This window comes from Salarias fasciatus, chromosome 22 (assembly GCF_902148845.1).
Source record: "Salarias fasciatus chromosome 22, fSalaFa1.1, whole genome shotgun sequence".
Lineage (NCBI taxonomy): Eukaryota > Metazoa > Chordata > Actinopteri > Blenniiformes > Blenniidae > Salarias > Salarias fasciatus.
In genome coordinates this window covers 10,301,515-10,326,183 of record NC_043765.1, presented here as the reverse complement: position 1 = coordinate 10,326,183, position 24,669 = coordinate 10,301,515, and the positions used below count along the sequence as shown (strand labels likewise).

Below are 24,669 nucleotides of genomic sequence, written 5' to 3'. Positions count from 1 at the left end.
CACTATCCAGAGTGCCAGGGCCCCCTCTACTGTCAAGGCCTATTGGTGTTGGTGGCAACTCTTCACGTCGTGGTGCTCGGAGAGGGGCTTGGACCCGGTCTCCTGCGCCACCGGTGGAGTTTTGGAGTTCCTCCAGGCCCTGCTGGACAGCGGTCTCGCTGCATCCACCCTGGTGGTGTTTGCATCGGCCATCACAGCGGTCCACGGCGGCTTCAGCTGCTTCTCTGCACGCAGCCACCCGCTTGTGAAGCGGTTTCTGCTCGGGGTGTGTCGGCTGCGTCCACCCCCCAGGCATGTGATCTCTCCATGGGAGGGTCTTAAGGGACCTCCTTTCGAGCCTTTGGAGCAGGCAGAGGACCGATTTCTCTCCTTTAAGGCCGCCATCTTGTTAGCGCTAGCATCCGCCAAGAGAGTTGGGGATCTCTGCGCATTGTCAGTCCACCCATCCTGCATGGTGTTCAGCCAAGATAGGGGACTCGTGCACCTTTGGCCTAACCCGGCTTTTCATCCTAAGGTGATCACTTCGGAATTCCGGTCGCGAGTGATCCGGATCAGGACGCTTGACTCCATGTCTGGCTTGTCTGGGGATGACCCACGTCTGCGGTTGCTGTGCCCGGTCAGGGCTCTGCGTCTTTATGTCCAGCGCACAGCACCACAGACCAGCTGTTTGTGAGTTTTGAAGCCCGGGGGCGTGGATCCCCGCTGATCTCTCAGCGTCTCACCTGCTGGGTGGGGGCGCTATTGCAGCTGCCTATGAGGCACAGAATCTCTCGCCACCGGCAGTGATTCGTGCCTATTCCACACGATGTGTGGCTGCCTCTGCGGCCCTGTGCAGAGGAGTCACGGTGAGTGACATCTGCCAGGCTGCCTCCTGGGCCTCTGCATCCACCTTCATGCATTCATATCTGTTGGATATGTGCACTGACTCTGTGGCCATGTCGGTTTTTGGCGAGAACAGGAGTTTGGTCCCTCTGGCCTGGCATGCCACGTCCCAGGTGGGGTTGTGGACCAGAGCTTTCCACCTGCCGCCTGGCTTGGCCGCAGCCTACGGATGTTATTACTGTGACGGTGCTTAGCGGGTACAGGTGTTCACCGCTTGCCGTGTCTGGCCTTCTTGCCCGGCTGCCGTGCCCCGGGTGGGGTCGCGGACCAGGGATTCCCCCCCTGCCGCTCGGCTCTGCCGCAGTCTGCGGATGTTGTTGATGGTGTTGTGGGAGCAGGAGTTCTGCCGCTTGCCATTTATGGATTCGCTGCCGCTCCCCGTGTGTGGATCGTGGACCAGGGGTTCCCCCCTTCACCGCCTGCCGCTGTGGTTTCCTGGCCGGCATGTTGTGTGTGTCGCTGTGGTGATGCTTTGTACGTCGTGGACCGCGCTTCGTCGCTAGGTGCCCGCCTCGTCCTTTGGGAGTTCTACAGCCGTTCTGGACGTACGGTTTGTTTACTTCTGTCTTACACACCAATCCCATCAGCAGGCCAGCTGGGAGTACATTCATCAAACTACGGCCGTCGCCTTGGTGAGTACCACTTGCAAAGCCCATAGGCGGGCTAAGCACTTACGAAGTAGAATTAGTAGTTACTGGATGTAACTCCAGTTCTACGAGTAAGTGCGTGCCCGCCTACCTGCTGGCCCAGCTGTCTGCTTCCCTTGTTTTTGCTGACGTCAGAAGAAGGGTTTGCTTAGCGCCATTCGAGGTTATTTACCCTCGGTGTGGGGTGTGGCGCTGCGCCATCGCGCGCGGGGGATTGGTGCGTCGAGCTTGTTTGGTCTCAGTGGATTGGACAGAGATTGGAGGTGTGCCACTCGCGAAGCCCGTAGGCGGGCAGGCACTTACTCGTAGAACTGGAGTTACATCCAGTAACTACTAATTACATCTTCCTTGTTTTAGTTTTCTATTATTATCCTGACTACGATTTGCTCTATTACTTATTCTTTATTTCTTTACTTTTTGCACCTCCTGTGTTCTACGAGCCTCTTACACCTGTACATTTCTCCACTGTGAGATTAATAAAGTCTATTCTGTAATGCTGGACTTGATTTCCTGAAGTGACAAATGAGAGAATGAGAGTGAAATGAAGAGTCTCTGACCTCCATCATTTGTCTTCCAGTTGGTCCTGATGTCCCGTTTGTCCAGTCTCTTGGAGACTTCCTGTCCTCCAGCCAGATGAAACACACAGCTGTACCTCCCCCAGTCTTCATCTTTGAGCCCTGAAAGATCCAGATCAACGCTCATCTGGAAGCTCCCGTCATGGTTGGGGAGGATCTCTCCTTTGACCACGTCCTCATGGAGCTCCTCCTCGTCTTTCTTCCAGAACAAGTCGGCTCTGTCGGGGTAGAAACCTGTAGCGTGGCAGGTGAGCGGAGAGGAGGGAGTCTTCTGGAGGAGAGACACTGAGGGAAGATCTGGAGAACAAGCAGGAAGACACCTCACTCTTTACTGGATTCTTCTCTACACTCTTTCTCTCTCATGTCAGCCACTGCAGCCAGGAAGAGACGGGCCATGGAAAGAGGGATGAAGGAAGGCCAGATGGAGAGAGGAGAGGAGATGCTGAGAGCAGCATGAAAGAAGAGAAGCTGAGAGACAAACTCCAAACATTTTACCTTTTCTCATCAGTGAGCTCCGACCAAACTCCACATACTTCTTTAGCCAATCAGGACATTCTGTGGTGTAGTAGTGCTTGTATCGAGTCATCTCTACTTTGTCATTGTCCCACTTGTGTTTGGTGCGAACAGCCTGTTGAACTGGAGCGATCCATGTTTCTGTCTTCAGGTCATAAACAAGGAAATCTTCTCCATCAAAACCGTATTGATCAAATCCATTCACCTCATCAGTTTCATCGTCCCATTCACAACCATACATCCACTGGACAATATGAAGACCTGAGAGAGAGAAACACACACACACACACACACACACACACACACACACACACACACACACACACACACACACACACACACACACACGCAGTGAGTGAGTGTTGGTGTGTGATCAGGACTCTGACTGGAATCTTCACTTCTGGCTGATTCTCAACACTTGATGGATTTCTTCTGAATTCAGCTCCATGTTGACGCGTCGCAGCTTTTTCGTCATCAATCAGTGGTTTGGATTCATTCAGCAATTTTGTTCAGAGTGGAATTGAAGACAAAGTCAATGAAGTAATGACTGAATGGCTGCAGTCAAATGTTTGGACACTTTGTTGAGTCCAACAAACAGTGAAAAGTCTTGAACTGAGATGAAGATTGATGTGAGGAAACAACAGAAATTAGTAGTTACTGGACGTAACTCCAGTTCTATGAATAAGTGCATGCCCGCCTACGGGCTTCGCCATGGGGACCTCGTCCCTCGACCAATCACTGAGACAAAAAAGGAAGTTTGACGCACCAATCCCCCACGAGAGATGGCGCAGTGCCACACCCCAAGCCGAGGCTCAGGGGGCCTTCTGCAAATCCTTCTTCTGACGAAAAGTAAAGAAGCAGACAGCTGGGCCAGCAGGTAGGCGGGAACGCACTTATTCGTAGAACTGGAGTTACGTCCAGTAACTACTAATTCTACTTCATAAGTGCTTAGCCCGCCTATGGGCTTCGCTATAGGGTACTCACCAAGGCGAAGGCCATAGGAATGAATGTACTCCCAGCTGGCATGCTGACAGGATTGGTGCTTAGGACGCAAGTGACAAACCGTACGTCCAGAACGATCGGAGAACTCCCGAAGAACGAGGCGGGCATCCATGCGCCAAGCGCAGCCCGCGAAGTGAACAAGTATCGCCACAGCGACACACACACAGCCGAGCCACAGGCGGGAAAGCCCTGGTCCGCGGCCCCCCAGGGACACGAAGACAGGCCAGAGGACCAAAACGGTTAAGCGACCGAACCCCTGTTTGCGCCAAAAACCATGTGGAATGAACACGAATCACTGCCGGCGGCGAGAGATTTTGTGCCTCGTAGGTAGCTGCAATAGCGCCCCCCACGAGTGGGCGAGACGCTGAGAGGTCAGCGGGGACCCACGCCCCCGGGCTCCATACCTCACAAACAGCTGGTCTGTGGTGCAAAAGCCAGCTGTACACTGGACATAAAGACGCAGAGCCCTGACCGGGAACAACAACCCCAGCCGCGGGTCATCCCCAGACAAGCAAAGCATGGAGTGAGGGTCCTGACCCTGATCACTCGTGACCAGAAGTCCGAAGTGATCACCTTGGGATGAAAGGTCGGGTTAGGCCAGAGATGTAGGAGTCCCCCATCTGTGCTGAACACCATGCAGGATGAGTGGACTGACAAAGCGCAGAGATCCCCAACTCTCTTGGAGGATGCTAGCGCTAACAAGATGGCGGCCTTAAAGGAGAGAAAGCGGTCCTCCGCCTGCTCCAAAGGCTCGAAGAGGGGTCCCTTAAGACCCTTCAACACAATGTGGAGGTCCCACGGGGAGACCACATGCCTGGGGGGTGGCTGAAGTCGACACACCCCGTGCAGAATCCGCTTCACAAGTGGATGGCTGAGCGCTGAAAAGCGACTGAAGCCGCCATGAACCGCCGCGATAGCCGATGCAAACACTGCAAGCGTGGATGCAGCGCGGACGCCGTCCAGCAGGGCCTGGAGGAACTCCAAAACTTCACCAATGGCGCAGGAGACCGGGTCCAAGCCCCTCTCCGAGCACCACGAAATGAAGAGCTGCAATCTAGACCTGCAGGCCTTGACAGTGGAAGGGGCCCTGGCATTCTGGATGGTGGACACCACCGCTGGGGGGAGGTCTAGTTCCACTAGCCTCACTCACTCAGCCTCCAAACCAGGACCCTCCCGCCCAGGAAGGGGCGGGAACGAAGGGCGCCCCCTGCTTGCAGCAGCACCTCAGGCCCGTCGGGAATCGGCCACGGGTCCCCGACCGCCAACTGAATCAGGTCCGGAAACCACCGTGCACTCGGGGTGTCTGGAGCCGCCACGATCACGTGGAGACTGTGCACCCTCACCCTGCGCAGCAGCGGGGTCAAGAGGTGGGCCAAAGGGAACGTGTACAGGAGGCCCGGAGACCAGCTCCTGTGTGCGAAGGCATCTACCCCCAGAAGGGGTCCGTCTGACGACCTGAGCGAGAACCAGAGTGGGCACTGTGCGTTCTCTGCACTGGCGAAAAGGTCTGCCACTGGGCGTCCGAACCGGCACCAGAGCTGGGTTGCGACCCATGGGGACAGGCCCCACTCGTCATAGAGTGGGCCTCCCCGGGACATCCTGTCCACACCGACGTTGAGAACCCCGGGCACGTGTCGCGCTCTCAGAGAGGACAGGTGCCGCTCCGCCCACAACAGGATCTCTGCCGCCTTGCAATGAAAGGGGGGAAACCGAGTCTCCCCCTGCCTGTTCAGGTACGCGACCACCGTGGTGTTGTCCGACCTGATGAGCACATGGCTGTCCTTCAGCCTGGCTTGGAAATGGAGCAGGACCTTCTGCACTGTAGTCATTTCCAGCACATTGATGTGAATGGGAGTGGAATCCCAAGCACTGCCCCCCGCGTGGTGGTGTCGGGTGCCTCCCCATCCTGCGAGAGACGCATCCGTGAACACCTCGACACGATGTGACACGCAGCCCAGGGGGACTCCTTGCATCAGGAGAGCCGGATCCATTCAATAGATGAGATCCTGGCATGCGTGGGGTGGGATCGGGAGCCTTCTGCGACCGTCCCGCGCCCCCACGTAGCAGCGGCGTGCGAACCACCGTTGCAGCCTGTGCATGTGCAGGAGGCCCAACCGAACCACCGGATGGGCAGCAGCCATCAAACCCAGGACGGTTCTGATCAATCTGACCCTGACCAGGGGTGTGGTCGTCACAGACCTCAGGGCCGAGAGAAGGGAGGTTCATCTCTCCTTGGAGAGGCGGGCCGTCATGGATAGCGAGTCCAGCTGCAACCCCAGATAAGCTGTCCGCTGAGCTGGGGTGAGCGCTCTCTTGTGTCGGTTCACCATGAACCCCAGGAGCTCGATGTGGTGCAGGACCTGAGTCGTGTGCAGCACAGCCTCCTGCTGGGAAGACGCCAATATGAGCCAGTCGTCGATGTAGGTGAGGATCCTAAAACTGCAACAACGGAGGGGCTCCAACCCTGCTTCGACACACTTGGTGATGTGCGAGGAGCGAGAGAATAGCCGAAAGGGAGCCGGGTGTATTGAAAACACATGCCTCCCACGGCGAAGCGGAGGACAGGCCTGTGCCTCCTCAGAATGGGACATGGAAGTAGTCGTCTGTCAGGTCAACCGACGTCATCCAGTCCCCGGGCCGGATGCACTCCAGGAGGTGTTTGACCGTCAGCATGTGGAACCTCCTGGTGGCTATGTGAGTATTGAGGACCCGCAGGTCCAAAATGGGTTTCACTCCCCCGGACTTCTTGGGAACCAAGAAGTAGGGGGAATAGAAGCCCGAGTGCGCCTCCTCCACGTTTAGCTCCATGAGGTGCGAGGCTATTTCCACTTCGAGAGCAGCTGCCCCCGCAGGGCATGAGGGCCGCGTACAAAGGATGCCGTTGAAGAGAGGCGGGCGACCGGCGAACTGCAGGGCATAACCGTTTCTCAGTGTCCTGGACAGCCGGGGACAAAGCGGTCCCAACATAACCTAAGCTTTACTTCTTATTGTTTCATGCTCGCGTTACTAAAGCTGTCCGTCCCTGGGAGTGGGATCCCTCCATACTGTGGTTCTCCCACAGATTTCTTCTTTTCCCACTGGGTTTTTGGAATTTTTTCTTGCCAGATGTGAGGGTCTAAGGTGGTGGTTGCTTCGTTTTGTCTCGTTACTGTGAATTTGACATATTAACATTATGCTTATTCACTGTTTTTATTTTTACCTACCAATGTAACATCTTGAAGCCCTCTGAGGCAATTGTTGTTGTGATACTGGGCTATACAAAAATAAATTGAATTGAATTGAATTGAATTGAATTGAATTGAATTGAATTGAATTGAATTGAACTGAATTGAATTGAATTGAATTGAATTGAATTGAATTGAATTGAATTGAACATGCCATGTCAGAAAACAGAGTGTGAGTGGTTGCACTATGGCCTGGGGGAATGGCCCACCCGTCCTCGGGAGACGGGAGGCCCCCTACGAAAGGGCTGTGGAGGCGGCGTCCCGTGCTCAAGCGCGGGCAGCCGCTCCGGGGCTGCGGGCCGGCTCTTTGTTGGAGACAACCCGAGCAGAGGCCACAAGAACGCGGCGTTTCCCGGTTGTCTGGCAGTGGTTCTGAAACCGTGGCTGAGACGCTCCAGCAGAGGCCGCGTAAGCCCGGAGTCTTCCAGGTCGCTGGCCGTGGTCCTGAAGCAGAGGCTGGAACGCTGAATAACGGGACGCCTCACGGCGATAACCCGGAGCGGAACGGCTCTTTCACCACGACGTCTCGCCGCGCATCGCGGGGAGGCTGGAGGGGAAACGTTGCTGGGAGCATGATGAACAATGCCAAAAGCGGGGCGCCCGATGGCGTAGACCCGGGGCGGCGAAGCTCCACTGCCGAGACGCTTTGCTATGCTCTCCGGAGCGTTTATGGGTTGCTGGAAGGACCTCAGCAGCGCTCCGTTTCCGAGACATGCACAATGGGGAAGCCAGCGGTCTCGATGTGCTGCTGCATCCCGTATGGGCGGCCGCCATGCAGCCAGCGCGTGAGTGCGCATTCAACTCACCGATCTCAGCCGCTTTATCCCGAGCGGGAAACGAGAGGTGGAGAGACCCTGCCGACTTTAACACTTTTCGATCGTGTAAACAACGGGGGAAAGAAGAGACAGCTGCATTGAAATAGTTGTAACGTGCCCGACTTCCTTTATTTACAGATTTCACTGCTGGAGTTGGACGAGCGGACGGGGCGCTCCGGGACTCGGAAGCGTGGGCCCGTTTCGGCTGGTCGCCGTCCCGGGAGGGTCGGCGGGAAGACAGTCGAGTCTGGCCAGACACCGGGGAACTCCAGGGGGCTGGTGCTGGTCCGCCGTTTCTGAGGCTCATGGCGAGGCTGCAGATGCGGAGCGAGCTGCTGAGAGCCGCGCGCAGCTGCCTCCAAGCGCTCGATGATGGCCTGTATGTCAGGCCCGAAGAGAAAGGAGGTGGACAGGGGGAGGCCCAGGATTCCCCACTGGTCACGATCAGAGAGTGAGCACAGACCAAGCCACAGATGCCTCATGGCGATCTGTGCGCTTGCCATGATGCAGCCTCCGTTGATGGCGATGGCTCTGCACATCCGCATGAGAACCTCGGCCGCGTTCTGGATTTCCTCAATATCTTCTGGAGTGAGCTGGGACCTCTCGTGGCAGATCTTATCCACAGAGCCCAGCAGGATGGTCATGTTGTTAGCCCGGGCGAATATCTGATTGCCGCTGGCGTAACCACGATCCAGGAAGGTCGCCATGCGCCTGGCTCTCTCAGACGGCAGCATGGGTTTTCTGCCCGGCCAGGCGGAGGACTTGGGGAGAAGGCACAGTCTCACGGAGTCCTCTATTGCAGGCACTCCGGGGACCAGCGGCCAGCCATCCACACAGGAATATTCGCGGTAGCCTTTCACCGCGCCTCTGGCGGTGAGCGGCGTGCACCAATCCTTCCACACGTTGTCCTGGAATGAAGGCATGGTGGGACATAACACCACAGTCCGGGACCAAGTCCGTGACTGGGTTGCTAGCCCAAGTGCAAAATACCGCTGAACCGGCGCCAGAGGCTGCGGTAGCAGCGCGAGGCCGATGCGCTCGGTGGCGGAGGTGAGGAGCCCCGGGAGGTGCTCGACAGGCTCTCGGGGGGGCTCACGGCAGCTGGCGCGGGAAATGGTGGAGGTGGAGTCATCGAGGCGGGAACTCCGCAACACCAAAACGCTGCTGATGCTGCTGACGGCGTCGCCCCACGCGTAGGCGGCAGGGGCGGTGGCGTCCATGGCGTCTTCGGCGTCGTCCTCGCCGGCGGGAACCGGAGAGGTGTCTCCCACGAAGGCGGTCCGCCAGTGAAGCTCCTCTGGTGACAGCGTGAGGCAGGCCGGACAGGAGGACCGCTGGCGGTGATGCTGCCGGCCGAGGCAGAGAGAGCAGCGCTCGTGATGATCTCCCTCGCAGAGCGGAGTGCCGCAAGAGCAGCAGGTGAAAAGCCCGACACCCGATGGCGACTGGTCGCGGGCCGGTGAATCTATCTCTTGATCCGTGGTCTTGATCCAGAGAAAGCTTCTCGTCTCATGAAGTACTGAGGAAGAAGAAGGATTTGCAGAAGGCCCCCTGAGGCTATATACGGCGGGGGGCGTGGCAATGCGCCAACGCGCGCATTGGATTGATGCGTCAAGCTTCCTTTTTTGTCTCAGTGATTGGTCGAGGGACGAGGTCCCCATAGCGAAGCCCGTAGGCGGGCTAAGCACTTTTGAAGTAGAACTTTGGATTTCCTCCACTCTGAGCCCGACTTCAAAATGCTCTCATGTGATTGGAATGTGTCGTCGTCACATTTCATTTAGCTTCTTTAACATGCTAGCAGATGTTTAGCTAGCTTCTTTAACATGCTAGCAGATGTTTAGCTAGCAGATGTTTAGCTAGCTCTTAATATAACGTTTTGATCCACACAGACCTGCGCATGCGCATTGCTCTGAAGGATATACCGGAGCACAGCAGTAGAAGCATCGACTCAGCCGCTGTGCTCCGGTATATCCTTCCGCAGAGCACTATGCTTGTGCAGATCTGTGTGTATTGAAACATTATTTTAACGGATTGAAAAGAAAACACGTCTTTTAAAATGTTTTATAACCATTCGGATTTACTTCACGTGCTAATACGCCATCCCCTGGACCACTGGAAGGAGTATTTTGTCCACTTTTGCCAGTCTGACTCTGTTTCCGCTTCACCTCCCGCAGTTGAGCTAAGCTAACTACGATGCTAACAGCTGGGAGCCTGTGGCTGGACAAACAGACACAATAAAGGTGTTTATGAGCTTATCTCACTGTGTAAATGATCGGGATAGGGCGTGGGTCCAAAATCTTCGGAGTATTCCTTTAAGCTAGATTTTAACATGCAAGCAAATGTAAAAGCTAGTTTTTAACAAGCTAGCAAACGTTTGAGCTAGTTTTTAACATGCTAGCAAAAGTAAAGCTAGTTTATAAACAAGCTTGCACACGTTTAAGCTAGTTTTGAAACAAACTAGTAGATGTTTGATCTACTTTTTTAACAAGCTAGCAGATATTTAAACTAATTTTTTCACAAGATCGCAGATGTTTAAGCTACTTTTTAACATGCCAGCAAATGATGAAGCTAGTTTCTTAACAAACTAGCAGACGTTAAAGCTAGTTTTTTTTTTTATTTATTTATTTTTTTTTATCAAGCTTGCTGACATTCAGGCTAGCTTATTTAAGTAGATTTAAGTAGATAATAGATGATTTAAGTAGATTTTAGTAGATGTTTTAGCTAGTTTTTTTTTATCAAGCTATCAAACATTTAAGCTAGTTTTAAAACAAGCTAGCAGACATTGAAGCTAGATCTTAACAAGCTAGCAGATGGCCAAGTTTTTAGCATGCTAATAGATGTTCAAGCTAACTTTTTTTAATCAAGCTAGCTAATATTTCGGCTAGGTTATTTAACATGTTAGCAGATGTTTAAGCTAGTTTTTTTAACAAGCAAGCACATTTTTAAGCTAGCTATTAAACATGCTAACAGATGTGAAAGCTCGCTTTTTTTAATCAAGCTAGCAGATGTTTAAGCTAGCTGTTTTTAGCTTGCTGACGTTTGACTTAGCTTATTGAACACGCTTGCAGATGTTTAAGCTAGTTTTTTAAACAAGCTAGCAGACGTTTAAGCTAGTTCTTTTCACAAGCTAGCAGAAGTTTAACCTGGGTTTTTTTTTACAAGCTAGCAGATGTTTGAGATAGTTTTTAACAAGCTAGCAAATATTTAAGGTAGTTTTTAAATAAGCTAGCAGGCGTTCAAACTAGTTTTTCACAAGCTAGCAAATATTTAGGATAGTTTTTTAAAAGCTAGCAGATGTTGAAGCTAGTTTTTTTTAAGAAGCTAGCAGATGCTTACGCTAGTATTTAACAAGATATCAAATGTTCAAGCTAATTTTTAAACAAGCTGGCAGACGTTTAAGCTAGTTTTTTACAAGCTAGCAGATGTTTGAACTACTTTTTAAGAAGCTAGCAAATATTTCAGCTAGATTTTAAACAAGCTAGCAGACGCTGAAGCAAGTTTTTAACAAGCTAGCAGATGGTCAAGCAAGTGTTTAGCATGCTAATAGATGTTTAAGCTAACTTTTTTTAAAATGAAGCTGACTAAAGTTTAGGCTAGGTTATTTAGCATGCTAGCAGATGTTTAAGCTAGTTTTTTAAATCAAGCTAGCAGATGTTTCAGTCAGTTTCTTTCACAAGCCAGCAGATTTTTAAGCTAGTTTTCTATCAAGCTGGCAGATGTTTAAGCTAACATTGAGATTGAGATTAGTTTATTTCGATCATATTGAAAAGTATACTAACCAAAGCAACACCACTGAAAACCAGGTTGATCGAAAAGGTTTAGGCTGAAGCTACATAGCTTATACATCACCTTCTTCCTGTTCAGCATTTAACAAGCTAGCAGATATTTAAGTCAACTTTTAACAAGCTTGCAGACGTTTCAGCTAGTTTTTTTTTAGCAAGCTAGCACATTTTTAATCTAGTTTTTAAACATGCGAACAGATGACTTTTTTTTGTTCATTTTTTTTTGTCAAGCTAGTAGATGTTTAAGCTAGTTTTTTTTAGCTTGCTGACCTAGCTTATTGAACATGCTAGCAGACGTTTAAGCTCGTTTTTTAACAAGCTAGCAGCTGTTTAATCTATCTTTTTTATCAAGCTAGATGATGTTTAAACTAGCTTATTTTAACATGCTAACAGATGTTAGCTAGCATTTTTAACATGCTAGATGATGTTTCATTCAGCTTAAATAACATGCTAGCAGATGTTCAAGCTAGGCTTGCTTTACCAAGCTAGCTGACATTGAAGTTAGCTTATGTAGCATGCTTATGCAGGATGCTTAAGCTATCTTATTTAACATGGTAGCAGAATTTTAAGCTAGCTTCTTTTAACAAGCCAGGTGATGTTTCAGCTAACTTTTTAACAAGCCGGCTAACGTTCGAGCCAGCTTATTTTAACATGCTAGTGAATGTTTATGCTAGTTTGATAATCAGCTAGCTTACTTTTAAGCTAGCGTATTTAACATGACAGCCGATGATTAAGATACCCTTTCTTTAAAAGCTAGCAGATGTCTTAACTAGCTTTAACAACAAGCTAACTGATGTTTAAGCTAGCTTAGTTCACAAACTAAATTAAGTTAGTTATCCTATTTGACATGCTAGCTGATGTATTAAATAGCTAATTTAACATGCTAGATGACATTTAAGCTCACTTGTTCAATATGCTAGCAGATGTTTAAGCTAGCTTTTTGACCAGGCTAACTGCTGTTTAAGCTAGGTTATGTAACATGCTCCAGATGTTAAAGCTCGATTATTTAACAAGTTTATGACCTTTGAGTTTCTTTAACAAGCTAGCTGACATTGAAGCTAGTTTAGCTAACAAGCTAGCTGAAGCTAGCTCCTTTCAGCAGCTAGCTGAAGGTTAGCCTGGTTGCTCAGCAGCCCGTTAGCTCCTTGTTGAGCAGCTGCTGGAGCTAACGGGCTGCTGACGCTGACTCAGGATCAGTGGGACATATTGATCTGCTTCCTGTCAACAGTCAGCAGCCTGAATGGAGTGTGTGAGCATCACACTGAGCTGGGAGAAAGTCTGAGGAGAGAAAGGAATCCAACCCAGGTCCTCCTGCTGTGAGGGGACAGTGCTAACCACTTCACCCCTGCTGCTGCTGCTGCTGCTGCTGCTGCTGCTGACTCAAAGCTCAAAGAACAAGTGACAAACTGGGAGTTTTCATTCAACACTGTTTGGAAAAAGTTTGAAGCTGAAAAAAGTTTCTTTGAATTTCACAAAGCAGCTCTCACATTTCTCTATGGATCTGCTTTGATTCTACTGGAGGAGGACTGGATCTGACCTGACCAGCAAGCTGTGTGTGTGTGTGTGTGTGTGTGTGTGTGTGTGTGTGTGTGTGTGTGTGGACTTAGTGAAGACAGGATCAAGAAAAAAGACAAAGTTCAATCAAACCTCCAGTTTGGTTGAAACGTTGCTTCATGATCTCAATGTTTGCTTTGAACCACTGCTGAGTTCCCATCAGGATCTCAGTGTTTCTGTCCCAGAACTGTGAGTCAACTGCTTCATTGACCCAGTCCTGTGTGGGAACTTTTCTCCTGGTGTTGCTGTTGTAGCGAGAAATCTCAACTTCATTCACCAGAGTCACAGCTACAAACTCTGGAAAGTTTGGAACATTAGAGGCTCCAGTGTAGAACATCTTCATGGAGTGAATTTCTGGAAGAAAGAGAAGAGAGTAAATCAATCAATAACACTGACAGTCCAGCCTGATCGGACATTTGCTGTTTCCCTCTGATCTGGCTGCTTCTTCCTTTTCTTGTGTAAAGTGTTGAGCTGCTTTAAAGCCTGAATCCATGAGATTCAAAGAGCATCTCTTCACTCTTTTCTTCACTTCCTCTGGTTGGAAACACTTGATGAGACCAATCAAAGCTCACTTTCTTCTCATTGATCAACTATTGATTGAAAAGCTCTTTGGAATTTCTTCAGTTGCTTTCATTCCAGCTGACAACAGGAAACATTCAGAGGACTTTGAACAGACACCAGAGCAGAACAGGTTCACAAAAACGGCCAAAATGTGTACAGATGTTCAGTTTTTGTTTATTCTTGATGAAGAGAAAACTGAATGGAGTCGATGTTCTGCTTGACCTCACTGTGAAAAGCAAGAGAGGAAGTTTTTCTGACTGAACTTCCATTTGTGAATGTGGAGTTTTGCCAAAAGAATGATTCAATTATTATTTCTGTTCAAGTCAAAGAGGCCAAAAAGTACATCTCTCCACAACAAGAGAAATTCTTTATCAATATTTTCATCTATTAAATTCCAAATGTGGAAGCAGAAGCTTTGGACCACAGGGCAGAGCTAAAATAAATGAGTCTCTGTTTCAGGATTCACACAACAAAAAGAGCATTTCACAACAGTCTCTTTAGAATCTTCAACAATCTGATCATTAGACGGTGAAACTAGTGAATTCTTTCCAGTGAGATTTCTCTAACTCTGCTGGTTAACAGGTATGGGTCGGTCAGAGCCGGCCTTTCTCCACATCATGTGTTCCACAGATTGATTCCAGCAGGGACCACATGTGGAGCTGTGAAGACGTCTGTTTGAAACAGGGATCTGATCACTTTATTGTTCTGACCACTGCTGACAGAGAAACAGAGCCGAGCAGCTGGAGGATCAGTCACAGAGAACAAGGTTAGTTGTTGAGGATCCACTCTTGGTTGAGCTCTAAATAACATGCAAACAGCAGAAGAGAGACTTTAGCATCACCTCCAGGTGACCCAGGGATCCTGGATTCTTCTAGAAACTCCTTCTCGGAGCAGAGATGAGCAGCTCGGTTCAATCACTGATCAACCAGTAGAATCTTACTGTTAAACCAGGATTCAATCAATACACATTTGTCTTTAAACCGTCTGTCTTTGTTGTTCCAAATATCATTTTTATTGGGTGAAAAATGATGTTTAAAAGGAGAGAGCTTGAGAGGAAGGCCTGGCAAGGAAGAGATGAGCTTTTTACCAGAATGGGATCAATATTGTAGTTACAGCAGTGGTGGGCCGTCAGGGCCTGCAAAGCCTTCTCTGCTGGCCTAAAAATTATCTGAATTACAGACTGATGTAAATTATATTTTGTCCATAAATAATTAATAACTGATTCCAAACGTTATGTTCCGGTTCCTTTAATAGTTTTCCCGTGGTTGCGCTGCTTCCAGACATGTTTTTTTCATATTAAATCATTTAACCAATCAGATTTCAGGCATCATCTGTTACTAGGGTCAAAGAAATTTAGTAGTTACTGGATGTAACTCCAGTTCGACTTCGTAAGTGCTTAGCCCGCCTACGGGCTTCGCTAGTGGCACACCTCCAATCTCTGTCCAATCCACTGAGACTATACAAAGCTCGACGCACCAATCCCCCGCACGTGATGGCGCAGCGCCACGCCCCACACCGAGGGTACATAACCTCGGATGGCGCTAAGCAAACCCTTCTTCTGACGTAGCAAACACAAGGGAAGCAGACAGCTGGGCCAGCAGGTAGGCGGGCACGCACTTACTCGTAGAACTGGAGTTACATCCAGTAACTACTAATTCTACGAGTAAGTGCGTGCCCGCCTACGGGCTTCGCTTGTGGTACTCACCAAGGCGAAGGCCGTAGGTCGATGAATGTACTCCCAGCTGGCCTGCTGACGGGATTGGTGCGTAAGACGGAAGTAAACAAACCGTACGTCCAGAACGGCCGTATAACTCCCGAAAGACGAGGTGGGCACCGAGCGACGTAGTGCGGCCCACGACGTACAAAGCATCACCACAGCGACACACACACACGCCGGCCGGGAAACCACAGTGGCAGGCGGTGAAGGGGGGGACCCCTGGTCCGCGTTCCACGCACGGGGAGCGGCAGCGAACCCAAAAACGGCAAGCGGCAGAACTCCTGCCCCTGCAACACCGTAACCAACATCCGCAGACCGCAGCAGAGCCGAGCGGCAGGCGGGGAACCCCTGGTCCGCGAGCCCACCCGGGACGCGGCAGCCAGGCCAGAAGGACCGAAACGGTTAGACGACCGAACTCCTGTTCTCGCCGAAAACCAACATGGCCACAGAGTCAGTGCACATATCCAACAGATACAAACGCATGAAGGTGGACGCAGAGGCCCAGGAGGCAGCCTGGCAGATGTCACTCACCGTGACCCCTCTGCACAGGGCCGCAGAGGCAGCCACACGTCGTGTGGAATGGCACGAATCACTGCTGGTGGCGAGATATTCTGTGCCTCGTAGGCAGCTGCAATAGCGCCCCCCACCCAGTGAGCGAGACGCTGAGAGGTCAGCGGGGAACCACGCCCCCGGGCTCCAAACCTCACAAACAGCTGGTCCGTGGTGTGAAAGCCAGCTGTGCGCTGGACATAAAGACGCAGAGCCCTGACCGGGCACAGTGAGTCACAGGCGTGGGTCGTCCCCAGACAAACCAGGCATGGAGTCAAGCGTCCTGATCCGGATCACTCGCGACCGGAAGTCCGAAGTGATCACCTTGGGATGAAAGGCCGGGTTAGGCCAGAGGTGCACGAGTCCCCCATCCTGGCTGAACACCATGCAGGATGGGTGGACTGACAATGCGCAGAGATCCCCAACTCTCTTGGCGGATGCTAGCGCCAACAAGATGGCGGCCTTAAAGGAGAGAAAGCAGTCCTCTGCCTGCTCCAAAGGCTCGAAAGGAGGCCCTTAAGGCCCTCCAACACCACATGGAGGTCCCATGGAGAGACCACATGCCTGGGGGGCGGTCGCAACTGACACCCCAAGCAGAAACCGCTTCACAAGCGGGTGGCTGCGTGCAGAAAAGCGGCCGAAACCGCCATGGCCCGCTGTGATGGCCGATGCAAACACCGCCAGGGTGGATGCAGCGCGACCGCTGTCCAGCAGGGCCTGGAGGAACTCCAAAACTCCACCAATGGTGCAGGAGACCGGGTCCAAGCCCCTCTCTGAGCACCACGACGTGAAGAGCTTCCACCGAGATCTGTAGGCCTTGACAGTAGAGGGGGCCCTGGCACTCTGGATGGTGGACACCACCGCTGGGGGGAGGTCTAGTTCCATCAGCCTCACCCGCTCAGCCTCCAAGCTAGGAGCCTCCCGCCCAGGAAGGGGCGGGACCGAAGGGCGCCTCCTGCCTGCTGCAGTGCGTCGGGCCCGTTGGGAATCGGCCACGGGTCCCCGACTGCCAACTGAACCAGGTCCGGGAACCACCGCGCACTCGGGGTGTCCGGAGCCACCACGATCACGTGAAGATTGTGCAACCTCACCCTGCGCAGCAGCGGGGTCAAGAGGTGGACTGGAGGGAACGCGTACAGGATGCCCGACGGCCAGCTCCTGTGTGCGAAGGCGTCTACCCCTAGAGGGGGGGCGTCTGACGACCTGAGCGAGAACCAGAGTGGGCACTGTGCGTTCTCTGCACTGGCGAAAAGGTCTGCCACTGGGCATCTGAACCTGCGCCAGAGTCGGGCTGCGACCCACGGGGACAGGCCCCACTCGTCGTGGAGTGGGCCTCCCCGGGACATTCTGTCTGCACCGACGTTGAGGACTCCGGGCACGTGACGCGCTCTGAGAGACGCGAGGTGCCGGTCCGCCCACCGGAGGATCTCCGCCGCTACGCGATGAAGAGGGGGAGACCGGGTCCCCCCCTGCCTGTTCAGGTACGCGACCACCGTAGTGTTGTCCGTCCTGATGAGCACATGGCTGTTCTTCAGCCTGGCTTGGAAATGGAGCAGGACCCTCTGCACCGCCGTCATTTCCAGCACATTGATGTTAGTGGGAGTCAAATCCCAAGCACCGCCCACCGCGTGGTGGTCTAGGGTGCCTCCCCATCCTGCGAGAGGCGCATCGGTGAACACTTCGACGTGATGCGACACGCAGCCCAGGGGAACTCCTTGCATCAGGAGAGCAGGATCCATCCAATAAAGGAGATCCTGACGTGCTTGGGGCGGGATCAGGAACCGTTTGCATCCGTCCCTCTTCCCCACGCAGCGGAGGTGTGCAAACCACCGTTGCAGCCTGCGCATGTGTAGAAGGCCCAGCCGGACCACTGGGTGGGCCGCGGCCATTAAACCCAGGACGGTCCTGATCAGACGAACCCCGACCAGGGGTGTGGTCACTGCAGACCTCAGGGTCGAGAGAAGGGAGGTCCGTCTCTCCTCGGAGAGGCGGGCAGTCATAGAGAGCGAGTCCAGCTCCATCCCCAGATAAGCCATGCTCTGAGCTGGGGTGAGCGCGCTCTTGTGTCGGTTCACCATGAACCCCGGGAGCTCGATGTGGTGCAGGACCTGGGTCGTGTGCAGCACAGCCTCCTGATGAGAGGACGCCAGTATGAGCCAGTCGTCGATGTAAGTGAGGATCCTCAGACCACGATGACGGAGGGGCTCCAACGCTGCTTCGACACACTTGGTAAAGGTGCGAGGGGCGAGAGAGTAGCCAAAGGAGAGCCGGTTGTATTGAAAATACCTGGTCCCCACGGCAAAGCGGAGGAAGGCTCTGTGCCTTCTGAGAATGGGGATGTGGAAGTAGGCGTCCGTCAGGTCGATCGAAGTCATCCAGTCCCCAGGTCGAATGCTCTCCAGGAGGTGTTTGACCATCAGCATGCGGAACCTCCTGGTGGCTATGTGAGTGTTGAGGACCCTCAGATCCAGAATGGGTCTTACACCCCCGCTTTTCTTGGGGACCAAGAAGTAGGGGGAATAAAAACCCGAGTGCGCCTCTGTCGCGCTCAGCTCCGTGACCGCACCCCGGCGGAGGAGTGAGGCTACTTCTGCCTCGAGAGCGGCCGTCCCCGCAGGGCATGAGAGCCGCGTACGAAGGATGCCGTTGAAGAGAGGCAGACGACAGGCGAACTGCAGGGCATAACCGTTTCTCAGTGTCCTGGACAGCCAGGGAGAAAGCGGTCCCAACATAACACGCCACGTGTGAAACCGGAGCGTGAGTGGCTGTACCACGGCCAGCGGGGACGGCCCACCCGTCCTCCCGGCCTCGGGAGACGGGGGGCCCCCGGCGAAAGGGCTGTGGAGCAGGCGTCCCCTGAATGAGAGCGGGCGGCCGCGGACCGGCGCTTTGCTGGGGACAACCCGAGCAGAGGCAGCGCGATCCCGGAGTTTTCCGGGTCGCTGTCCTCGGTGCTGATGTCGGAGCCTTCTGGATCGCTGGCCGTGATGCTGAAGCCGGAGCTGGGACGCTCAATAGCGGGAGCCCGGGACGGCAGAGTTCCGCTGCTCCGAGGCTCCGCCGTGACAACACACGGGGAAGCCGAGGGGGCGCTGCCGGGAGCAACACCAATAAGGCCGGGATCGGGGCGCTTTACGGCGGACACCCGGGCCGGCTTGAGTCCGCCGCTCGGTGGAGAAACTCCGCTGGGAGTGGCATGAGTGGCGCCGGGGCTGGGGCGCTGCATGCCGGCAGACCGGGGCGTAACAGCACCGCCGCTCTGACGCCTCGTCATGCTAACACGAGCGGAGGTCGGCGGACAAACGCTGCTGAGAGCGCTATGGGTGCGGCCGGGGCCGGGATACCAAACGGCGGGGATCCGGGCCGGGCCGGAGCCGTCGCTCTGACGATTCGAAATGCTCACTCGAGCCGAAGCCGGTGTAGAGTGCAGCCTGAAGTGTTTGCGGGGCGCTGAAAAGACATCAGCAGTGCACCGCTTGCGTGACGCACACAGCGGGAAAGCTAGCGGCTCCAGCGCGCTGCTATGCCCCGCGTCCGCAGCCGCATTGCGGCCAGAGCGTGAAGAAAGCGCCGGTGAAGAGGCGGTTCCGTGCGCATTCCGCTCACCATCCTCAGCCGCCTTATCGCGGAGCGGGAGGAGGGAGGGAGAAGGGCCCAGCCGGGTTTTGCACTTTTCGATCATGCTAACACGGGGGAGAGGAGGGACTGCTGCTCTTTGGAAGATGTAACGGGCCTGACGGCCTTTATTTGCATGTTTGCTGGCAGGTGCAGGTCGAGCGGACGGGGCGCTCCGTGTCTCGGGAGCGCGGGACCGTCTGGGCTGATCGGCACCCCGGGAGGATTGGCGGAAAGACAGTCCGGTCTGTTCAGGTGCCGAGGTGCTCCAAGGAGCCGGACGCCGCTGGTCCGCGGAGCGGCGGCGGCTCACGGCGGGGCTGGAGGTGCGGGGCGAGCTGCTGCGAGCCTGGTGCTGCTGCCTCCAGGCGCTCGATGATCACCTGTATATCGGGCCCAAAAAGAGAAGAGGTGGACAGGGGGAGTCCCAGGACGCCCCGCTGGTCCCGCTCAGATAAAGAAGACAGACCAAGCCACAGGTGCCTCATGGCGAGCTGTGCGTTGGCCATGACGCGGCCTCCACTGACGGCGATGGCTCTGCACATGCGCATCAGGACTTCGGCCGTATTTTGGACTTCCACGATGTCTTCGGGGGAAAGCTGGGACTTCTCGTGGCAGATCTTGTCCACAGAGCCCAGGAGGAAGGTCATGTTATTGGCTAGGGCGAACATCAGGTTGCCGCTAGCGTAGCCACGATCCAGGAAGCTCGCCATGCGCCTGTCCCTTTCCGACGGCAGCACGGGCTTTCCGCCGGGCCAGGCGGAGGATCGGGGGAGGAGGCACAGCCGAACGGAGTCCTCAATGGCAGGCACTCCGGAGACCGGCGGCCAGCCCTCCACACAAGAATACTCTCGGTAGCCCTTCACCGTACCCTTGGCGGCAAGTGGCGTACACCAGTCCCACTGCACGTGAGCTTGAAACGACGGCATGGCGGGACATAGGACCGCAGTCCGGGACCGAGCCCGTGACCGGGTTGCCAGCCCGAGTGCAAAATCACGCTGCACCGGCTCCGGAGGCTGTGGCGGCAGTGCGAGGCCGGTGCGCTCGGTGGCTGAAGTGAAGAGCCCCGCGAGGTGCTCCACAGGCTCACGGGGGAGACGGGATGCGGTGGAGGCGGAGTCGAACCGAGTCGAACTCCGTGACACAGACACGCTGCTGCTGCTGCTGCTGCTGACGCTGCCACGGATCTCGGCCCAGTCGTAGGCGGCGGCGGCGGCGGTCTCCTCGGCGTCGTCCTCACCGGCAGGAGCCGGGGAGGTTGCGCCCATGAAGGCTGCTCGCCGCTGGCTCTCTTCGAGCGGCAGCGCGAGGCAGGCCGTGCAGGAGGTCCGCTGGCGGTGATGCTGCCAGCCAAGGCAGAGGAAGCAGAGCTCGTGACAGTCCTGCACGATGAGCGGAATGCCGCAAGAGCGACTGGTCCCGGGCCGGCGAATCCATCCTAGTCGAATCTTGATCCGGAGAATAGAGGCTTCTAAGTCTCATGGAGATGCTGAGAAAGAAGAAGGGTTTGCTTAGCGCCATCCGAGGTTATGTACCCTCGGTGTGGGGCGTGGCGCTGCGCCATCGCGTGCGGGGGATTGGTGCGTCGAGCTTTGTATAGTCTCAGTGGATTGGACAGAGATTGGAGGTGTGCCACTAGCGAAGCCCGTAGGCGGGCTAAGCACTTACGAAGTAGAACTGCCTGAGGCCTTCGCTATCCGTTCCCGATGGCGCAGTGAAGTAAAGTGAAGCGTCAAACAGACAGCTGCTTCAACCAATCAGACAGTTGCTTCAACCAATCAGAGTTCGAGTTGGCGACTCAGCGCCTTCTGGCTTCTAACAACAGCATATCCAGGCCCTCTGCTTTACGTTCACCAAGAGATACAGTAGGGGGCGGTATGCACCTAAGTTGTTGGTCGCCTGCCTCAAATATTCCAAAGAAGAAGAAGAAGACCTGAAGAGAAATAAAACTTACGCCAGAAATACCACAGGGCAGCTGGACTTTCAGCCCTGGCTCTATGGAACTGAAATGCACGGATAATCTATATGACAGAGCAGTTGAACTCTTTTTGAGGAAGGAAAGGAGGATGTATTTTGTTTTCAAATAATGGGGATTTTGGTGAGTAAAATGTTCCTGTTTTCCTAAGTAATATTGCTGTTTTTTTTAAGTTGTTGATGCTTATTGTATGTGCACAGATGTAGTAGGAAACTTGCGCACTTCAGCAAAGGCATTTATTCTGGCTGCACAAGTATCTATCTGCTGTGCAACAACTCTTTATGTGCATATCTGCATAATAAGAGTTTTTTTTTTAAGACAAAATAGTTGTTGAGAGGTGGATTGGTTCAGGCGGATCTGTTCTGAAGGCCTTAATGTGAAATGCACGGTCCGCCACCTGTAACTGTTACAGGTTCAGAAAAAGCTGAATCCACCCAGTTTGGACTAAATATGGAAAAGTCTGACATTCCATAGAGTTCAGCTTTTTAAAGAAGAGTTTCCAGCAGGTTATTTTAAAGGAGTTATTTAAAGCGACACTAAGGAACTTTTCAACCTTAATAAAACATTTTAATATCTTTTGTGATGACACATCGACTTACAATGGGTTGAATGACCCCTCTGTCACGGGCTGAGGGCGTCAGTATTGCTTTCACTTGGACTAAGAAACTGTGAGGAGGGTGGTAGGAACCCAGCACACGGCATGCGTCACATTATGATATAATATTGTTTAGCCACCATTAGATTCATTACCTCGTCGCTATCCGTCCTTCACACAGCCACTGGAAACAAATGTAGGCGAGTTCAGTCTGACAGCATGCCACCGGGAGCAGCATTTTACGACGTCACGCACTAGTCCTCATGGGAACTGTAGTATTCCTTTAGGCAAAACACTACCGCTTTTGTCCACTGGCGCCGCCAAAATCAACGGAAACTGAAAGTTCCTTAGTGTTACTTTAAAGTAGAGAATTGTCCTAAAGTGAGTCCAGCGTCTCCATCAGTGAGAACATTCTTCACAGGATGAGTTCTATCCTTCCACAACAAGCTGACAGCTGGTTAGTCAGTCTCAGGAACTAGTTAGTTGTCCACAGACAGAGAGAGAGCTGCAGACGTGAAGCGTGACGTCATCTGCCGTTCATCACGTGACCACTGACAGCTTCCTCTGTGAGAGTTCCTTTAGGTGGACACTAGATGGCGCTGATGGCCTCTGTTCATGTTTCTCTTCAGGACTGACAGAGTTCTTCTACTAACAGAACAGGAGGAGACGAGTTCCTTTTCCTCTTTCTGGCTGTTTAAACACACCTCACACATTATTAAAGAGCAACACACAGCTGGAACTAGATCCCAGTGATGGGATCAACGGGATCCATCATGTGAATGGATCAGTGAAGCCTCGGTCTCCTCCGCACTCCATATGGGATCAATAGTCTGGAGCTCCACTACTGATCCAGGATCAGACTGAGATCAGGATCAACACAGAACCAACTGTTCCACATTCAACATGAACATGAGGCCCACTGATTTCTCCAATGAGGCTTCAAATGTTTCCAGACAGAAGAAAAGAAGGAAAAAGAGATTTTCCTCAGAAGAAGAGAAGCTTGTCAGTCAGAGGAGATGTGGAGAAAAAGCTGGAATCCTACCTGGAGCCCCGCTGGGGATTCCCAGCAGGAAGAAGAGAGCCAGGAGGAGCTGCATGCTCTACATCTCCTCTTTCTTCTTTCTAGATTCAACAACAGTTGAAGCGTTCTTCCTCCTGAGTCCTGATCATCTTTCCTCAGAAGAAATGGCGCTGAGGTGCAAAGTCCACTGTTCACCAGACAGGAAGTGACTTTAACTGACTTATAAAACAACAACTCAGCTTGTTGTTAAGACTCTCTGGGTTCAAGGACAGAACAGAGCTCAAGCAGCTGCAGTCCAGACTCCACACACCTTTCTCTAAAAGGTAGATTCTGTGGAAATGTACTATTTCCATTACTAGTTTACTATTTTCTGTCCTATGAAGGAAAAATGCAGCTTGTGAACTCATATAATCCTGTTTGTCCAGTCAGACACACTAATGTTCCAGCAAGGACTTCTGCGTATCTCTGTGCAGAAAGACTCCTCATCAGACCCAGAGAGGCTGTGCTGGAGCAACAGGAGGAACACTGTATCCCCATCAGAGCACGAGAAGCAGAGTCCAGCCAGTCCAGACCAGCTCCAGGGATGTTTGAGCCAGAAGAATGAAGAAGTCGCCGCCTGCGAGAGGAAGACTGATAAATACACATCATTAGATCAGACTTGGCCTCTTTGCTCTGACTCTGACTGACTCTCAGGTCTGCTCAGAGTCTGTTCAACAGCTGAAGAAACCTGAATAATCTGGACTGTGAATCAGAAAGGGAGCGAACACACTGGACACTGATTTCCAGAGCAAGTGAAACCTAAAGCGCCAAAGTAGAAAGAAGTTCACCTAAAATGAAATAAAGTGAAGTGAGCCAGGGAGGTGCAGGCAGCAGAGGGTTCTGGACCGGAGCTGGACCAGCAGCTCTTCCCTCATGGGGCTGACTGAGCCTCAGCTGCATCGGGGATGGGCCTCTCTCTGACTCCAGCTTCCCTGAACGCTGCAGACGCTGCTGAAGCTGTGGGACAGAGATCCAGAGGAGAGCCCACAGCTCCACTTCACTGCAGCTTCCAGTTCCACACTGAGAACCAGTCTGGAACAAGTCCAGGACGTTTCCACACACCCTCCATCACCTGTCAGTCCTGCTCATCATGAAATAAAGAAAAGATTCGTCCAAATTCTACAACAGCATGAATATCAGGAGAATGATCAGTTCAGTGTTTCTACAGTAAACCTGATCCTCATCAGAGACTCAGTCAGGAATCAGGTGATGATGTCCACTGCGTCCATGTGGGAATGTGGTCCTGCTCCTCTGTGGCTCTCCATGGACCGGGGCCACAGCTTTCCCCTCCCTTCAGGAAGTCAGTCTCCAAACAGCAGAGAAGAGAAGAAGAAGAGAAGTTCTGCTCTTTCCTCCTTCTGCCTCAGTGGCAGGAGAGGCTGGTTTTGGTTCAGACAATCTTCACTGGAGCTGATCAGATCTTCAGGAGACGGAGAGCCACTGAGCAGCAGCTGGAATCAAACCGTCCACAACAGAGCTGCTGCTGTGGAGACTGTGAGTCTGCTAACCCCGCTCCCCCCCCCCCCCGCCCCCCGCCTCCTACAACACCAGTTACCAGTTACATGTTTACTGATGAAGCCACAGATGCTACATCAGGAACAAT

At 52.9% G+C, this 24,669-nt stretch overlaps 2 protein-coding genes across 2 annotated transcripts in view; both read right to left on the bottom strand.

Moving 5' to 3' along the window:
* Nucleotides 1–24,669, bottom strand: part of LOC115409072 (class I histocompatibility antigen, F10 alpha chain-like) — a 324,040-nt gene that overhangs the window by 6,668 nt on the left and 292,703 nt on the right. Inside the window, exons 3-4 of the mRNA XM_030120063.1 lie at nt 2,600–2,878; nt 2,087–2,401 (exon numbers count right to left, since the gene is read on the bottom strand). Of these exons, the coding sequence (XP_029975923.1) occupies nt 2,087–2,401; nt 2,600–2,878 (594 nt within the window). The remainder of the gene's footprint in view (nt 1–2,086; nt 2,402–2,599; nt 2,879–24,669) is intronic.
* Nucleotides 1–24,669, bottom strand: part of LOC115409071 (class I histocompatibility antigen, F10 alpha chain-like) — a 118,061-nt gene that overhangs the window by 26,056 nt on the left and 67,336 nt on the right. The gene's annotated exons all lie outside the window — the stretch shown is intronic.